Raw genomic sequence first — 18411 nt, 5'->3', positions numbered from 1 at the left:
AGATCATGTTTTCCTTCGGCTGAATCCAACCACTGGAGTAGGCAGAGCTGTTCGACCCAAGAAATTATCTCCCAAGTTCGTCGGACCTTATCAAATCCTAAGAAAGATTGGACCAGTAGCGTACGAGCTAGCCTTGCCTCCCCAATTGTCCAACCTTCATCCGGTGTTCCACGTTTCCCAACTCCGGAAATACATAGCAGATCCCTCACACATACTGGAGCTAGAGGACGTTCGTCTTCGTCAAGACCGGACGTTAGAGATGAAGCCAGTTCGTGTTGAAGATGTCCGCACCAAGTTATACAAGGGAAAAGACGTTCGGTTAGTGAAAGTGGTGTGGGACGAGAAGACGGGCGACTCTACATGGGAAGTGGAGGATGCCATGAAGGACTTGTACCCTCACTTATTTCCGGGTAAGTCTTAATTTTCGAGGACGAAAATTTTTGTAGTTAGGGGATTGTCACGTCTCATTAAATGCACCAGAGAGCCACCTGTTTGCTCTCATAAATGCACCCACGACCTCTGCTCAGTGCCATTAAAACGCACTCACACACTCTCTGCGCTAACGCCAAGTGTCACAGTAGAAGCTTCGGAAGTAAGTTAGTGGAGTGCAGGTGTCAACAGGAGAAGTGCACGACCGTTTGAAAGCAAGGTAAACAAAAATGATTTTCTGAAAACGCTGCTCACTCTCCTGCACGCACCTTCTTCTTCCTAACTTCAGACCCCATTTTTCTCCTTCTCTCTAGAAATCTCTTCATTCTCTCTACCGAAACTCACCCTTTTCCTTTTCCGTTCATCACTCAGATACCATAGAAATACTCCCGGCGCCTTAAGCTTCAGTTTGGACCGAACAGTTTCAGAGTCTAAAGCTGGTAAGTTCTCAACTCAAACCGTTCGTTCTTAGGTTACATGCAAAGCCAAGATTTTGTTGCATGCAGGGATACCTTCTAAATTATTCTTGATATTTTTGGCTAGACTTAGTTGGAAGAATTGAGAAAATCGTTGGGGTAGGAAGCTGTAGACGGACACCCAAAGTTTATACTCTTAGGACGATTCACCCCTGATCCATGTAAGGGAAGCTTATTCAATTTAATTGGTATGATGTATTGTGCTGTATGGATGTTCTGTGATTTGCATGAAGCATGATCTGTGATATTTGATTTTTGATATATGTTTATAAGTATGAACTGATGTATGGTGAAAATGTGATGAATTATGGTGTGAGTATTTGGAAGTATGAAGTGTATATGCTGTAAAATGAGTAAATGTAAATGAATCTTTAAATACGAATTACCTATGATATTGAACGTTCGTCATTGAACGGTCCTTGACCGCTCGGTGTTGTTACCAAACTTCTTTCAAAGTGAATTCTTTCATTCGGAAAGAATTCTATCTGAGGACGAACGCCCTCTTGTATTAGTGCTACGTTTGAGCGTTCGGCCAAACGTAGATATCCTGAGTGTGGTGTGAGGAATTGAGAAGCTTGAAAATATACATTCGGACACTTAGTCGTTCTGTTAAAAACGTAACTTTACTATCCCGTCTTATATAAATTTCTAATTCTATTATTTCGAACCAGCGATGGGTCTCGACACAAAGCGTACGTTATGAGTCGCGCTCGGTCTTATACCGAACGCTCGTCCTTGTCTTTAATTACCAAACATGTGTAAATAGTGTTCGTCCAAATATTTTAGTAAATGCGTATTTCCACGTTCGGTCATTGACTGGCAGACGGTTTCCCTAAGTGAATTGATCTCGGTATAAATCTTTATTTGTCTTGTGGTGTTTACATCCATTTGAATTCGGCCTAGAGCCTTTATACTTAACTTATTCTAAGTATTATTCGGATCGTACTAGAGTTAGTTCATTTAACTGATTCAAAGGAGTCTTTCTCGGTCTCGTCTTTAACGTTCGTCCTCGTTATGAAGAGGGCTGAACACTCGTACTTTTGTGTAATTGGAACAGTATAAGAAAATGATATTAATATGGAAAATTATAAAGAGTGAACAGTATATGAGGTGATTTGATGGTTGTGGAATTTGAACGAGCGTTCCAGGGAGGAACGACTCTTGAATGAAAGTTGGAATGGTAAAGTATGAATGTGGACAAAGCTTAGCTGGCGATTCATCCTGATGTTCCGTGAGTGCTTCGTCCTCATGTAGAGGGGAGTGTCATGTGTGGGAACGGCAGGAGGTCCTAGTCCTAGACTGTACTTAGGACGGAACGGACTAACCTCGGGTGGCAGCTGATGAGAGCAGTTACTACACCACCTGGGTGCACGAACGTCGTAGCTACACAGAATTCATACGGTCCGGACAGTCAGTCTAGTATCAGGAATTGGTTGATTTAAAGAGTTGTTTGAATTGTATACTTGAATGTAATTGAGATGGTTGATGTGTTATGAATTGCATATGTTGTACTTGAATTAAATTCAATAAGCTTACCCTGCATGTTTCCTTGTGTTGTCTCGTTTTGTACGTCCGCCCTTGTCCTTGCAATGATCATCCGTGTGGATGTGAGCAGATGGAGAGGCGTTGCTTGAGGAAGCTCTGGAAGAAGAAATTTTGGAGGAAGCAAACCTCGTTGATGTTGAAGTGAAGGCCGAACAGTAGTACGTTCGGTTAGCTGATTAGTTTAGTTATATTAGCCTTTTGTATTAGAGCGCCCCTTCCCTTCCTTTTAGTTTTTGACCGTTCGGTATTTTTTTATTTTGTAAATCGTTCGGTTGTTTTTGTTTTTGGAACTTCTTTAGATATATGTATAGTTATGTAAGGCCGTTCGGCCACGAGCGTGCTTTACTCCTTTTATTGTAAGACTGATTTGATAAATTAATATATGTGAATATTCTATTCTATATGGTTTATTACTGTATTTTATGGGATGTTACAGAACCCAAGTCTTGGATCCAGTGCTTCAACCAAAAACTTCAAAGGTTGGACATTGCAGTAGAAATCCCTTGGGAAATGCTTCTGCTGGAGAGAAATGTAGTAGTTCAGGTCAGGACCACTTGGATAACAAGGAAGAGCTCGATGACTCCGATTGGGAAGATGGTGTAATTGCCAGTGATGATCATCCTGTAACAATTGAATTGAATATGACCCCACATTCAACTGTACAGAAACAAGTCCGACGAGCTTCTGCCGAGGATAAGGTCAATTGCTATAACACTGAACTTGGCTTGGCTTTAATATGAAAATAACATTTAGCTATTTGGTAAAAGTAATATGTAAAATTCTTCAGGAGTTGGCTGAACTTGTACACAAGGTTCATTTGCTTTGTTTACTCGCACGAGGAAGATTAATAGACAATGCTTGTGATGATCCTCTTATTCAGGTTGACCATTGTTAATTTTTAATATTTTGAATGGATAAAAACTTTATATTACCATTTCCTTTATATGCTACATCTGTGTTATCAAGCTTTTGCCTCCTTAGCACCACTTGTTTGTGGTAATCCATAACTCAACTACTGTATCAGATATTACTCTTTTTGTTATATTTTTTAAAACAGTTGTTAATATAGGATTTCGTTACAACGTGTTCATTATATGTATATGTTAAGCTACTTCGTCAATTTTGATTGAGTTTACTTGTTCCTAATTCTATTTTATAATGTTTGATAGATATTTAGTTTGGAGAACATTTTTCTAAGCTGTCATCTGAAGCTGCAAAAGAAATATGATGCTTGGCTGGCCACAATAAAGGCTAATCTAAAAGTGAAACAATTTAAAACTTGTTCTCTCTCCAAAATTGTTTGTCAAGTTGTGCATTTCTTGATAATGGCAGGCTTCTCTGCTTTCTCTACTTCCAGCACACTTGCTCCAGCTATCAAATGTTGAAAAACTCACTTCAAAAGCTCTATATCCTTTAATATCATGGGTAGGGTTTAATTTAATTAGGATATATACTATTTGGTTACTGTTACTACCGTCGGTAGGCAACCGACCGTGGCTTGTGGTATTACCGAGAGTAAGTGACCGACCATAGAGTGTGTTATTACCGAGGGTACACAACAGACTGTGGATTGAGTTGCTACCGAAGGAAGGCAACCGGTCGGGTGTTCATAAAACAACCGATCGGGTGAGCGCAAGTAAAGGAGAGGGCAGACAGCCGTTAAATGTTCATGAATGCGTGGTTAATGAGGTAACGGCCCTTGTCGAGTATTTAAAGTGAGTATTGAAAGTCATTAAAAGGTAAATTAATGAATAATATTCCCTGTAATTGTATAAATAGAAGTCAAAGGGGAAGGTAAACTCTCTATTCAATTTGATAACTATAGACTTGCGAGAGCCCATTCTGACTTGAGCGTCGGAGTGTTTGCTGCAGGTCAACCCATTTGTACGGACACCGAGCGTAGAGGAGACCAGAAGAGGAAGACCGATCAGAGGAGGAGGAGTGTTTCCGGACGGAGGTGGCAGGAGTGTTCCCCGGTCCCGTTCAGCAGAAACATTTTGGCGCCCACCGTGGGGCCGAGGGAAGTAGAAGATAACCCTTACGACCAGAGGAATGGATCAAGACCCAGCTGCGTTTGTACAGGAGATGAGAAGAATGGAGGCTATGCAGGTGGAGATAGAAACTTTGAGAGCCGAGCGTGATGCGGCCAGGGGGGCGCACGCCAATCGTCCTGCGCGCGCCCTGTCACCAGTAGTGGAGATGCCGGAAACTGATCCGGATTCAGAAGATGGTACGGACCCAATGACTGAGAGTTATGGTCAAGAGAGGGAGCAGAGTGAGGCCGAGTCGCATCGGGGTGCTAATCGTCCGGCCACAGCCGGTCGGGTTAGAGCATTGCATCCATTTACGGCCGCGATTATGGAGGAACAGATCCCGGATCGATCGTTCCCAGCCTTGGAAAAATATGACGGCTCGGGTGATCCGGAGGAGCATTTGAGGTCCTTTGTGGACGCAATGACTATATATTCACCTAGGGAGAATGTGTGGTGTAGGGTTTTTTCTTTGTCAATAAAAGGAGAAGCCTTAGCCTGGTTCCACTCATTAAAACCACGAACCGTCAATAGTTTCACAATATTGAGGGATATGTTCGAACGGCAGTTTTCGGCGGGACGAGCGCGAAACCTGACATACCTGGAATTAACTAATATAAAGCAGGAAAAGGGAGAAAGTCTTAGGGCTTTCATGGACAGGTTCAATCGAACCGCGCGGCAAGTAAGGGGGGTGGGCAAGAAGTTCACCATCAGTACTTTGGCGACCGCATTGAGACCCTCCCCATTTGCTGATAACCTATTCGCTGAGCCTCCATTGACCCTGGACGAGCTACAAGAAAAGGCCGCTCGTTTCATTAGAATTGAAGAGATGAGGGCGGTTCAACGAAGGCAGCAGGATCAAGGGACGAGCGCGGGGCAAGAGAAGAAAGAAGGCAAGAAACCGTTCGTCCCGAACGAACGGCCAAAGGGCCAGAAATTTAGAGATGGCCCCAGGGGAGGAAGGTACGAGCAATACACCCCATTGAACGCACCAAGAGCGAGGGTACTGGAAGAAGCTCTAAGTGCAGATCTGATGAAGGTGAGACCGTCTAAGTCATCACCAAAAGCAGATGGAACTAAACACTGTACTTATCACTTGAACATAGGGCACAACACTGAGGAGTGCACGGTGTTGAAGGATAAGGTGGAGGACTTGATCCGAGCGGGTCATTTACGGAGGTTTGTGAAGGAAGAAAGGAAGACAAGAAGCCCGCCCAGGAGGACGAGGGTGGAAAGAGATAATAGAAGAGAAGACCGGCGGCCTGAACGTAGAAGGAGTAGAAGCCGCAGCCATGATCGATCGCTGCGAGGGACCATAAACACTATCTCAGGTGGGTTTGCGGGAGGATCGTCGGCATCTGCAAGAAAAAGGAACTTAAGGGAGCTCAAGAGTGTCCATAGGGTAGATGTGAGGAAGCGGCACATGCCGCCAATCACATTTTCGGATGAAGATTTCCATGCTCCTGATCTGGATGAGGATGATCCGATGGTGATAACGGCAGTTATTGCTAGATACAGCGTGGGAAAGGTGTTGGTAGATCAAGGTAGTTCGGTTAATATCTTATACTGGAAAACCTTCCAACAGATGGACATATCCGAGGACCTGATCGCCCCGTACAACGAGCAGATAGTGGGATTTTCGGGGGAGCGCGTAGACACAAGGGGATATGTGGACCTTAGAACATGCTTGGGAACTGAACGGAGCAAGGAAGTGAAAACCAGGTTCTTGCTGGTGGATGCTAACACTTCCTACAATGTGTTATTGGGACGACCATGTCTCAACGCATTTGGGGCAATCGTCTCCACGCCTCACCTTACATTGAAATTTCCATTGGACAATGGAAACATTTGTGTCGTTCGGTCGGATCAGAGGATCGCACGAGAATGCTATATGGCAGGATTGAAGGTTCAACCTTCGTCGTCGGGTTTGCGCAGGCGGAGTAGGAGAGGACGATCGGAAGTAGCCATGGCAGACTTAGATCCAAGGACAAATACTGACGATCGTATGGAGCCGATGGGAGAGACGCAGCCCTTCCGCCTGGGACCGAAGGAAGAACAAAATACAGCCATCGGGAGTGAATTGGAGGAAGATCAGGCCAATCTAATTGGCAATTTGTTGACAGACAACAAGGATTTGTTCGCCTGGACTGCAGCTGATATGCCAGGAATACATCCGAGGGTAATGTCACACAAGCTGGCATTATTCAGGGAAGCCCGACCGGTCGCTCAGAAGAAGAGAAGAATGGGGGAGGAAAAACGGTCGGCAATAGCAGTTGAGGTGAAGAAGCTGTTGGAGGCTAATTTCATTCGGGAAATCAAGTACACAACGTGGTTGGCGAACGTTGTGATGGTGAAGAAGATGAATGGAAAATGGAGGATGTGTACCGACTTCACTGACCTGAATAAAGCTTGTCCCAAGGACTCCTATCCACTACCAAGTATCGATGCGCTGGTGGATGGGACGTCCGGATTTCAAGTATTAAGCTTCCTGGATGCCTATTCGGGGTATAACCAAATCCCCATGTTCCCTCCGGACAGCGACAAAACGACATTCATTATCGAGCGGGCAAACTATTGCTATGATGTTATGCCGTTCGGGTTGAAGAATGCAGGGGCCACTTACCAACGGCTGATGGATAGGATATTCGCTGAACAGATTGGTAGGTGTATGGAGGTATATGTGGACGACATGGTGGTGAGAAGCCGTTCGGTAGAAGATCATGTGCGAGATCTGGCAGAGGTTTTCCAGCAAGTTCGCAAGTATGACATGCGCCTCAATCCAGCTAAATGTACGTTCGGGGTACCGGCGGGAAAGTTTTTGGGATTCCTGCTAACAACTAGAGGTATTGAGGCGAACCCTGATAAATGCCAAACGATATTGGAAATGAGGAGTCCTCGCAAGTTGAAGGAGGTTCAGAGGTTGGTAGGAAGACTCACCTCCTTATCCAGATTTCTCCCCAAACTGGCCGAGCGGATAAAGCCGATAGTGAGGATCATGAAAAAGAGTTCAGGTACGGATTGGGATGACCAATGTGAGCAGGCCTTTAACGAAGTAAAACACATGTTGGTCAGCCCTCTGGTCATGGGACGACCTGAAGAAGGACGCCCTTTACAGCTATTCTTGGCGGTTTCGGAGGACACGGTCAGCTCGGCATTGGTGCAGGAGCAACCTGAATTCAAACTGGTGTACTTTGTCAGTCGCACCTTGCAGCCGACGGAGACTAGGTACAAAAGGGTGGAGAAGATTGCTTTGGCCTTAGTGGTGGCAGCAAGACGCTTAAGGCCGTACTTCTAGAGCCATCAGGTAGTAGTGCGAACGGACCACCCGATCGCAAAAATATTGCGCAAACCTGATTTGGCAGGGAGAATGGTAGGATGGTCTGTGGAGTTGTCAGAATTCGGACTCCAATTTGAGCCGAGGGGATCAGTCCGAGGGCAGCATCTGGCCGATTTTGCAGTTGAGTTACAAGAAGAAGGACCTTATGAATGGATCCTTTATGTGGACGGTTCTTCGGAAAAATCTGGAGGAGGAGCAGGCATTGTTTTGGAGGGACCGGATGGCTTTATTGTCGAACAGGCAATTGTCTTTCAGTTCAAGATAAGCAATAATCAGGCTGAGTACGAAGCTGTACTAGCCGGGCTCGAATTAGCCAAAGACCTGGGAGCAGTCTCGGTCAAATGCCGAACGGATTCTCAACTGGTGGTGGGACAACTGACAGAGAGTTTCCAGACCAAAGACGATCAACTGCTTCGCTATTTCCACAAGGTAAAAGAGTTAGTGAAACAGTTCAGGACGGTTGAGTTCAAGCATGTGCCGAGGGAGCAAAATGCGAGGGCGGACATCTTGTCCAAGCTCGCCAACAGCAAAGGAAAAGATCACTTGTCTTCGGTCATAAGGCAAGTCATGATGAACCCATCGGTAGAGAGCTTGGTCGTTCATGAGATATCCGCTCCGCTTGACTGGAGGAAAGAAATAAGAGAGATTATTCAGAGCCAGGAGGGTGGATTACATATTCGGGCACAGGAAGCAAAGAAGGCCGCTCGGTATATGATGATAGGAGAAGACCTTTATAAAAGGGGATTCTCTGGTCCTTTGTTGAAATGCTTATCTATGGAGGAAGCCGAATACGTAATGAGGGAGTTGCATGAGGGAGCATGCGGCATGCACACAGGGCAACGAGCGTTGCGGGCCAAAGTGATACGAGCGGGATATTTCTGGCCGACGGTGGAAAAGGATTGCAAAACGTTCGTGCAGAAATGTTTGAAATGTCAAGAGCATGGCCGAAACTTCAATCGGCCACCGGAAGAGCTACACAGTTTGATGTCACCGTGGCCGTTTGCGCAGTGGGGAATGGACATTGTCGGACCCTTTCCAGTAGGACGAGCGCAGAAGAAGTTCCTGCTGGTGGCCATTGATTACTTCACCAAGTGGGTAGAAGCGAAGCCGCTCGCAACGATCACTGCCGCTCGGGTACAGAAGTTCGTATGGACGCTCGTGTGCAGATACGGGATTCCTAAAGTAATAGTCACGGATAACGGGCGGCAATTCATTGACAAGCGTTTGGGAGAATTTTACAAACGGTTGGGAATTAAACATGTGACAAGCTCGGTAGAACATCCTCAAACGAACGGTCAAGTGGAGGCGGCCAACAAGGTTATCGTGGGCGAGATAAAGAAAAGACTTGGCGAAGCCAAGGGCCTATGGGTAGATGAGCTACAGGAGGTCCTATGGGGATACCGCTGCACGCCGCATGGTACAACAGGTGAAACCCCATTTTGCCTGACATATGGTGTAGATGCGATGCTGCCAGTAGAAGTAGGGGAGCCCTCCCTACGAAGGAAGATAACCTTGCAGGATAATTATGAGGAGATGCGAGTAGAGTTAGACACTCTAGAGGAACGAAGAGAGGTGGCTATGATCCGAGCGGAGGCTGCTAAGAGACTATTGGCAAGACGTTACAACACCAAGGTGAAACCAAGACAATTTGTGGAAGGAGACTTGGTGTGGCGGAAAACAGCAGAAGCCCGGCGGAACCGATCGGCAGGAAAGTTAGCTACTAATTGGGAAGGCCCCTTTAGGGTGGTTCAGAATTTACAAAATGGAGCATACCGTTTGGAGCACCCGACGGGAAGGGCTATACCCAATACTTGGAACGCATCTCATTTAAAATTCTATTTCAGCTAAGAGATTTGTATACACCATTCATTATCAATAATACATTGCTTATTACACAGAATTTGTTATGTGTACACAGAATTGATGCTACGTCGACAACCGAGCGGGTGAGGCAGTCTCCTCGTGAGCTCTCACCTTGGTCTTAGAGCACGCTCCCCGGAGCTTCTAAGACCTAAACCGAGCGGGTGAGGCAGTCTCTTCGTGAGCTCTCACCTTGGTCTTAGAGCACGCTCCCCGAGAGCTTCTAAGACCTAAACCGAGCGGGTGAGGCAGTCTCTTCGTGAGCTCTCACCTTGGTCTTAGAGCAAGCTCCCCGAGAGCTTCTAAGACCTAAACCGAGCGGGTGAGGCAGTCTCTTCGTGAGCTCTCACCTTGGTCTTAGAGCACGCTCCCCGAGAGCTTCTAAGACCTAAACCGAGCGGGTGAGGCAGTCTCTTCGTGAGCTCTCACCTTGGTCTTAGAGCACGCTCCCCGAGAGCTTCTAAGACCTAAACCGAGCGGGTGAGGTAGTCTCTTCGTGAGCTCTCACCTTGGTCTTAGAGCACGCTCCCCGAGAGCTTCTAAGACCTAAACCGAGCGGAACTCGTGCAAAGATAAACCAAGCAGGAAATGAAAAGCTAAGTGCGAGGAGACAATTAAAACAGGAAAATACAAGTACATAAAGACAAAGGCGAAGTGGCAGAAGGAAATTAAATTCTTCATTGATTGCAAAATGCTATTACAGGTACATGTTTTAAAATAAAGCCCTAAATCTAGGCACTTAGGACTGGCCTGCGGGTTCGCCAGTCTCTCCAATCACCTCGACGGCAGCTTCGACATCCTGGCCGACCGGAGGGCAAGATGGGGGAGCATGGATGGGAACTAACTTGCCATCCATCACCATCATGCTCACGTCGATACGGGGATCGTCGGTAGGCACTTGGAAAAGAAGGTGGCATTGGGCGAGAGCCTTGTCAAAACCGAGCACATGCTCGTTCACTACTTCATCACCCAGCAGTTGGACTTCGGCCTCCAGCTTAGTTACCCGGTCGCGAAGGGAATCCCGTTCGGTAGTCAAGGAGGTGTTGGAAGCAGTGGCCTTTTGCAAGTCCAGCTGGGCATCATCCAGAGACCGTTGCAGGCGGCGCTGAGTAGCACGCGCTTCGGTCAACAGTGTGCTGGCTTTCTTCTTATCCTCTTCGGCCATCCGTTCGGTTTCGGCTATCCGAAGAGTAAGGTCCTGGTTGGCCTTAACAGTAGACTCCAGCTTCTCTTGGAGTGATTGAAGTTCGGCAGAAGCAGAAGCTTTCTTATGGCTAGCATAGGCCTGACATAAGGCCGCCCGTGCCGTCAGCTTTAGAGACATGTTGGAGGCCTCTTCCTCGGTCATCCCACTGACCAGGGCCTTATCCTCGGCAAAATGATCGAAGTGGAGGTGTTTTGATACCCAGGAGTTAGGACTTAGCAGACTGAGGAGAGGAGGCCCGTCGGGCAAAATCCTCCTAGCATGGATGGGCTCCGCAGAGGCGTCGCGAGCGGCTTTTCGTTTCCCTTTCTTCTTAGGGGGGGATTTGGAAGGCGCTGGAGTGGCAACTATCTCGACCGGAGGAGGAGGAATGGAAACTGGAGGCACTGAACGAGGAGCGACAGGTCCGATGGTGGTGGACGGGGCGTGGGAAGAACTCCCGCCCGGTTTTCGCACATCGCCCCCTCGTTGAGTGAACAGGCGAGCGAAAGTGCTACCCTTGGACGGATCCATCTTCGCCAAATAATCTGCAAAGACAAACGAAAACTCAGATAAGTTCAAAGGGCTGCTCGGTAAAGGGCGGCCAAAGGTAGCTTACCGAACACGTTAGAAGGCAGGTTCTTATTGCCAAGAAACCCGATCAGAACACGGCACGAGGATTTGGGGGTAGCTGACAGAGCTGACTGATTAAATCTAGGTCCTCGGTACTCATTTGCAGTTTGGGCCAGGAGAGGACCTTCCGAGGGTCTCGGGTCCAGTAATGAGGAAACTTGGCATCCCGGATGGGCCCGGGGTTGCAAAAAAGTGACTTTTAAAGTCTTTGTAGGAGCTGTTGTAGAGAGTCAGTAGATGCTTATTCCCGACCGTCCGCAGGGATACCCACGGTTTGGACGGGTGTGGTTGCACGTGGAAGAAATAGAGGAAAGCTAGGGGAGTCGGCTTAAGCGCCAAGCCAGCGCAGATAGCAGAAAACGCTTGCATGAAGGCCCATCCGTTCGAATGAAGTTGAGTAGGGGCCAAGTTGAGGGTTTTCAGTACACCCATCTGAAAGTCAGTGAAGGGCAGGAGAACCTTTAGATCCTTAAATAGGGTGGCATAAGCATAGAAGAAGTCAGTGCGGTAGTTTTCCCGACCGTGGCAGACGCGCTCGGTCCGCTGGCAGATAGCAAGCTTGAAATGTCTCGCGTCATTAGCATTCTTGACCAGGCAGGTACGGGTGACCAGACTCCGGAATGCGTCACGATTGTAAAAGGAGGAAGGAATCTGTCTAACCTCGTCAGGCACCCAGTCATAGCCGGGGACAGTAGGCCAATCTCGGGGCTTCCCGTCCCAAGCGCCGGTGGAGTCCACATGGATGGCGACTTCGTCAGGGGCATCACTATCCACCAGAAGATCGGAGGAGTTCCCGGAGGGCGAAGCCCTGGCACCATGACTAGCAAGGGCGGCTATGGAGGTCGACGGATTGGAATTGTCTTCATCAGCGTACCCCCTCCCCTCGTTGCCGGAGAAATCAGACGACATGATTACCTGAGAAAAAACGAAAGGAGCAGAGATATTTTGAGAAGAGGCTGGCGACGGCGAGAAGAGTAGAGACAGTAATAAATTAGGGTGAAAAGAAGGATATTTATACTTAGGTTAAAACCGACTCAGTGGATAAATCTAGAACGTCAAAGGTTGCGAGATCTGACGGTTCAGGAGTTGTGACGTTTCGGGGATGGAAGGATCTGACGGTTCAGGAGGTGTGACGTTTCGGTGACGGGAGGATCTGACAGTTTGGGGCGGGAAGGCGTTTTGATTTTTCACATTTCCCGCCTAAATGTTACAGGCGAGACTTCTCAATTCCCACCCGAAAACAGGGCCAAATTTTGCTAAGTGGCAAGGAAGGCCGAGCAGAGGTCACTTCAAAACCCTACGCAAAAGTACTTTTGCTAGGGCTTGGGGGGCTTGTGTTACTACCGTCGGTAGGCAACCGACCGCGGCTTGTGGTATTACCGAGAGTAAGTGACCGACCATAGAGTGTGTTATTACCGAGGGTAGACAACAGACTATGGATTGAGTTGCTACCGAAGGAAGGCAACCGGTCGGGTGTTCATAAAACAACCGATCGGGTGAGCGCAAGTAAAGGAGAGGGCAGACAGCCGTTAAATGTTCATGAATGTGTGGTTAATGAGGTAACGGCCCTTGTCGAGTATTTAAAGTGAGTATTGAAAGTCATTAAAAGGTAAATTAATGAATAATATTCCCTGTAATTGTATAAATAGAAGTCAAAGGGGAAGGTAAACTCTCTATTCAATTTGATAATTATAGACTTGCGAGAGCCCATTCTGACTTGAGCGTCGGAGTATTTGCTGCAGGTCAACCCATTTGTACGGACACCGAGCGCAGAGGAGACCAGAAGAGGAAGACCGATCAGAGGAGGAGGAGTGTTTCCGGACGGAGGTGGCAGGAGTGTTCCCCGGTCCCATTCAGCAGAAACAGTTACATTTAATGTGCTGTTTTATGTAAATCCATGCTATATCACTTGTTATATCTTGTTTGATTCCTTGTGTGAAACACATGCAGTTCCACAATAATTTCCATGTTAAAAACTGTACGAGTCGAGAAACTTCACCATGCTTTGGTTTGACATCAGCTTTAGAATTACATGAGGGCAGTCCTGAAGAGGTACATCTACTTTTATTATGGCCTTTTTTAAGATGTCTCAAACTGCATAGGAATATGGCTAGATACTGCTTATAGGACTTGTGCAGTCCTGCTCTCCCAATGTAGTATTTTGGGAGCGAGTTATGCTTAGTTGTGTTGTTCTCTAATATGGTATGTAAGCCTCTTTGATATCAATGTTGGGCTATCTGTAGATGTTCAGCTCCGCAAAATTTAGGCTCTAGATGTCCAATCTTGAGGGGTTGTGTGCTTAAGATAACCCATATTGATTAAGAATATGGTCTATACATTTTATAAGGCTTCGATAATGCTTGTTCCTTGAGCCGGCTTTTGGATGCAAGTTTGGCCCGGTTCATTTTTAATAGCATTTTTGTTAATATGCTTCAAAGATTTTGAGTTTGTCTTTTAATAAAGCTTCCATTCTCTGTCATATGATTACCCAGGCATATAACAAATGCTCTAGTTCTAAGGTCGGAACTTGAAAGTGCAGGATATGTTACTACTAATTCTTTCATTACTTGTAAAAAGGATCTGATGATGGTCTTCATCTGATTATTATTCACTAACCTAAATCAGTAGTAAAATAAAGTTTCTTGAGGGTGACTGGGTTGATTCTGTTATCTTGTATACTTTATATAATTGCTTAGTGCCTTGCAGAACATTTACAAGGGCAAGTATTTTTTTTTTTTAAATTGCAGATTGCAGCATTATCAGTGGCTCTATTAAGAGCTTTAAATCTTACAGCCAGGTATTAAAGCACATAACAGAATATCTTTCTATCTTTCCTGAATTACTTTTCATATTGCTGATTGGAAAATTGTGTACATTAAATACTTTTAAGTGCAACTTTAAGCTAGTATTTTCTATTTGATAGAGAAACACCCTGATATTACATATTTATATTCTTGGTTTCCAACTGCTGAAGCATTCCCTAATTTATGAATCATCCACTCCAAAATGCTTTCATATCTTTAACCACTTGCAGGATCGTACTTTCTATTATTTGAGCTGGGAATGGTAATATACAAACAGTGACAGTGCATGTAATGAATCTAGAAAAGGAATGATAACAATGATAACGTAGCAATTACTCTATTTTGACCTTCATGGTATAGAATGAAGTTCTGATTCCAGATGTCATGGCAAGTCAGAAGTGTGACTTTAAATAATTGGTAATAAAATATGTAAAACAAAAGTTAGTGGATCAATACTATTGCCATGAACAAGTGTCAGTAACGAAATTTATTCAATTTTTGTGATTCATGGACTTCTGAGGATATCTGCTGTTAAATTTATGAAATGCATATTTCAGGTTTGTGTCCATTTTGGATGTTTCTCCTCTTAAACCGTTTCAAGTTGCAAGTGGATCTAGTTGTGGGATATTTAAAACTTCTACACCAATGATATCTAAGCGAAAATTGGATTTTAAATCACCTCAAGAATCATTATCTTGTCGTGAGGGAGAGAATGTCTGTGAAAGTTCTCTTGCCCCTTCGCAGAAAAGTAAGAAATGTCGTGTGACAAAGCACATGGATCAGTCTAGAGAGAATGTCTGTGAAAGTTCTCTTGCCCCTTCGCAGAAAAGTAAGAAATGTCGTGTGACAAAGCACATGGATCGGTCTAGAGATCTTCCTATTTTTGAAGTAAGAAATGATAGTGTTGCAAACTTGAAAGCTTCTGAGACACAAGATAGTAACCTGGAATCGTGTCTCACTGACAAATCTCGTAAATCAAAGAGGAAAGGAGATCTTGAATTTGATATGCAGTTGGAAATGGCTCTTTCTGCTACAGCCGTTGAATCTAAGGAGAGTAAAAACAAGTCAGCTGCAAGTCCTGAGTCTTTGTGTTTTTCTTGTCCATCCAAAAGAGTGAAAAGGGTTACCGGTGAAGAATCTTCAACCTCCTCTCAAGTAATTTCTACAGCAATTGGATCAATGAAAGTAGGATCTCCTCTGTATTGGGCAGAAGTATATTGCAGTGAAGAAAATTTGACAGGAAAGTGGGTGCATGTTGATGCTGTGAATTTGATTATTGATGGAGAGGACAAGATTGAGGCCATGGTGGCTGCATGCAAAACATCTTTGAGATATGTTGTTGCCTTTGCTGGGCAAGGGGCCAAAGATGTGACCCGCAGGTTTGATATTTTCTCTATATGTGTTAAGTATGATAAAGTGAAGTTTTTTGAACTTTTATATTATTGCCTAACTTGCTTTGTTATTTGTTTTTGGGAATTTCAAATATTCTTAGAAATTAAGAATGAATTATTTGTGTTTCTTGGAGATCAAACAGAAATTCTCTCTCAATACTTCTTGGAAACTAAGTGAAGGACAATAGATGACAAGTTTTGCAGTGAATAAGCACTGTAGGATCAGTTATAGTAACATAGATTGTAATATACTATTTTTTATTAACTCTCACTCAAGTGAGAGGAATACAGGGGAAATCCTGTTCACTAAAATATCCATGTTCTCACTGAATACTTCTTGGATACTAACAGAAGGACAATAGATGACAAGTTTTGCAGGAATAAGCACCGTAGGATCAGTTATAGTAACTGAGATTATAACACACTATAATTATTTTAACTTTCATTCAATGAGAGGAATACGTGGGAAATCCTGTTCACTAAAATATCCATGTTTACTTTGGTCACATACACAATGATACGAAAAAACAAAATACTTCCTTAGACATTGGAGGGATTAGTTTAAGGCTAATAACTTGAGCTGCTGAATGGGTTTCTAAATTAGGAAAGGAAACATGGTGTGAAGACACAAGTGAATGCCTTTTTATAATTTTACCTTGTTAGAGTAAAAATTTTGAGGGAACAGGTGGGAAATCTGGGGGCCAAAATCCCACCTTTCCCATTTTCAACCCAATCCTTCCCCCCTCCCCCATCCCGCCCTTCTCCAATATTAGAACCAGTTTGGGGAAGAAAAGTGTTTTATAATTTCTGAATTGTGCTGATTAAATTGTCTTTAGATATTTTTCCCTATAATATTTAAGGTTGTAATAGTACATAAATTTTTCCCTCCCCTCCACCCTCTTCTTTGAACATGTTCATGATTACTTTTTAGTAGCTTTTCTTAAGGCATGAGACACCTCTATATAAAGTTACATCTCATGGTGGCCTGAAAATGCTACCACATGTTGACATGTCAGGTATTGTATGAAGTGGTACAAGATAGCATCACATCGAGTCAATTCAACATGGTGGGATCCGGTGTTGGCACCATTGAGAGACTTGGAGTCGGGAGCAACTGGAGGTGTGAATGATTTAAGAAACAGCCAAATCATTTCTAAGCAATCCAAAGTGAGGGATTCATTTTTCCCTACTAGGAGCTCTATTGAGGATATTGAGTTGGAAACTAGAGCATTAACTGAACCTCTTCCTACCAATCAGCAGGTAGGTCAAAAGTAATAGGAAACATGATGCTTAATACTCTACATGGTGATATATATCTTGACTTTTTATGCCTTTGCAGGCCTACAAAAGTCACCCACTTTATGCCATAGAAAAATGGTTGACAAAGTATCAAGTACTTCATCCAAAGGGTCCAATACTGGGCTTTTGTTCAGGTCACCCAGTTTATCCTAGGACTTGTGTGCAAACAGTTAAGACAAAAGATAGGTGGCTGCGAGAAGGACTTCAAGTTAAACCCAATGAATATCCTGTGAAGGTATCAATTGGCTGACTATGTTAGCGTTGCTTTCCTGATTCTGTTGTTTTCTTTCACTTTAATTAATGTAATTTATTATTTACCAATAAAATCCATCAGGAACTTCAACGTTCCATAAAGCCTCAAAAAGTAGAAGATTCTGAAGCTGATGACTATGGCTGCAATGATTCTATGCACAAAATCAAACTTTATGGGAAGTGGCAACTGGAACCGTTAAATTTGCCCTTACTTTCTGGGTGTTGTTTAAATATTGGAAATAGCATGGATATGTATGGTAATGGGTGTATGAAAAATTCTATGCAAAGTATTCAACTATTTACCACATGACTTGCACACCGGATCATTGCAAAACAATTGTTGGTTTGACATTTTAAGATCATGTCAAGTAGATTTGTGACCCCAACTGTACACTCCTAGTGGTCTAGTGTATGGGTGTTCTAATGAGGTATTTCTGTTCTCAGTACAGCCCTGTTTCTCTCCCAAAAGAATCCGCTGCAGTTCTACTTAATTGTTCTTTGTTCAGTACAATTTACCTTATAAAATATGTGAAGTTCAAAGAATGTTGGCTTTTCTTTAATCAAATGGAAAAACAGAGTTTTCATTTTCTTTATTATTATTCTTTTTTATTTACGCTAACAAGAGGGATGGTCTTCTAAATAAAATAAGATAACCCTACACTACCATAGTCATGGGCATCCCTAGTCTTCTTTATAGTTATCTCTTTTCAGAGGTGAATGGACACTAGTGTTTACATCAACAAGCAAATTCTTTATTTTAATATATGGTTGCTATAGCTTTTTATTTTTTTTTAACTATTGAATTAGACTTTGTATCTCGTTTTTAACAATTTCCTTTGCTGCAGTCTAAATCTTTTACCCTTTAATCCATGCACAACATAAAACTTAGAGAGAATGAGAGTAACCATCTAGGAGATATAGATAAAACGTTGATCTTGAGAAATTATCTTCGACTAGCATAAAGGACTAAAAATTATGAATTAGTAGTCCTTAGAAAGCTCTTTGAGTCTATATACCAATAAAACAAGAATCATCTCATTTAGAGTTTGGTAGAGAGAGTTATGCACAAAATAGTCAGCAAAGGTTAAAACTTAAAATACATGAGCGTGATTAAAACGTCCATTTTAATAATTTTACTGAAGTTAGTCCCGTTGTTCAAAAATTACTAATTA

The 18411-nt window shown here is 44.0% G+C and overlaps 2 protein-coding genes and 1 long non-coding RNA gene across 3 annotated transcripts; all 3 read left to right on the top strand.

The window, feature by feature from the left end:
- Positions 1-15: 15 nt before the first annotated feature.
- Positions 16-2849, top strand: LOC148193480 (uncharacterized). Its single transcript, XR_015782126.1, has 3 exons — positions 16-869; positions 973-1066; positions 2521-2849. It is a non-coding gene; the product is annotated as an uncharacterized LOC148193480 (long non-coding RNA).
- Positions 2850-3102: 253 nt separating this feature from the next.
- On the top strand, positions 3103-7775 carry LOC148193479 (uncharacterized). Its single transcript, XM_088098615.1, has 3 exons — positions 3103-3148; positions 3238-3330; positions 3783-7775. Exon 3 carries the CDS (start codon positions 4503-4505, stop codon positions 7773-7775), a length of 3273 nt encoding a protein of 1090 aa, XP_087954741.1. The 5' UTR covers positions 3103-3148; positions 3238-3330; positions 3783-4502.
- A 4820-nt stretch (positions 7776-12595) lies between these two features.
- Positions 12596-17800, top strand: LOC148193478 (DNA repair protein RAD4-like). The gene is made up of 8 exons (XM_088099431.1): positions 12596-12620; positions 13216-13358; positions 13444-13545; positions 14241-14290; positions 14855-15676; positions 16705-16948; positions 17028-17222; positions 17322-17800. Exons 1-8 carry the CDS (start codon positions 12596-12598, stop codon positions 17547-17549), a joined length of 1809 nt encoding a protein of 602 aa, XP_087955557.1. The 3' UTR covers positions 17550-17800.
- Positions 17801-18411: the final 611 nt, after the last annotated feature.

The sequence above is a fragment of the Vigna umbellata genome, chromosome 9 (assembly GCF_029865625.1).
Source record: "Vigna umbellata cultivar VRB3 chromosome 9, Vumbellata_1.0, whole genome shotgun sequence".
Taxonomy (NCBI): domain Eukaryota; kingdom Viridiplantae; phylum Streptophyta; class Magnoliopsida; order Fabales; family Fabaceae; genus Vigna; species Vigna umbellata.
Note: the sequence above shows the minus strand (reverse complement) of the source record. Positions and strands in the feature narration are given on the sequence as shown.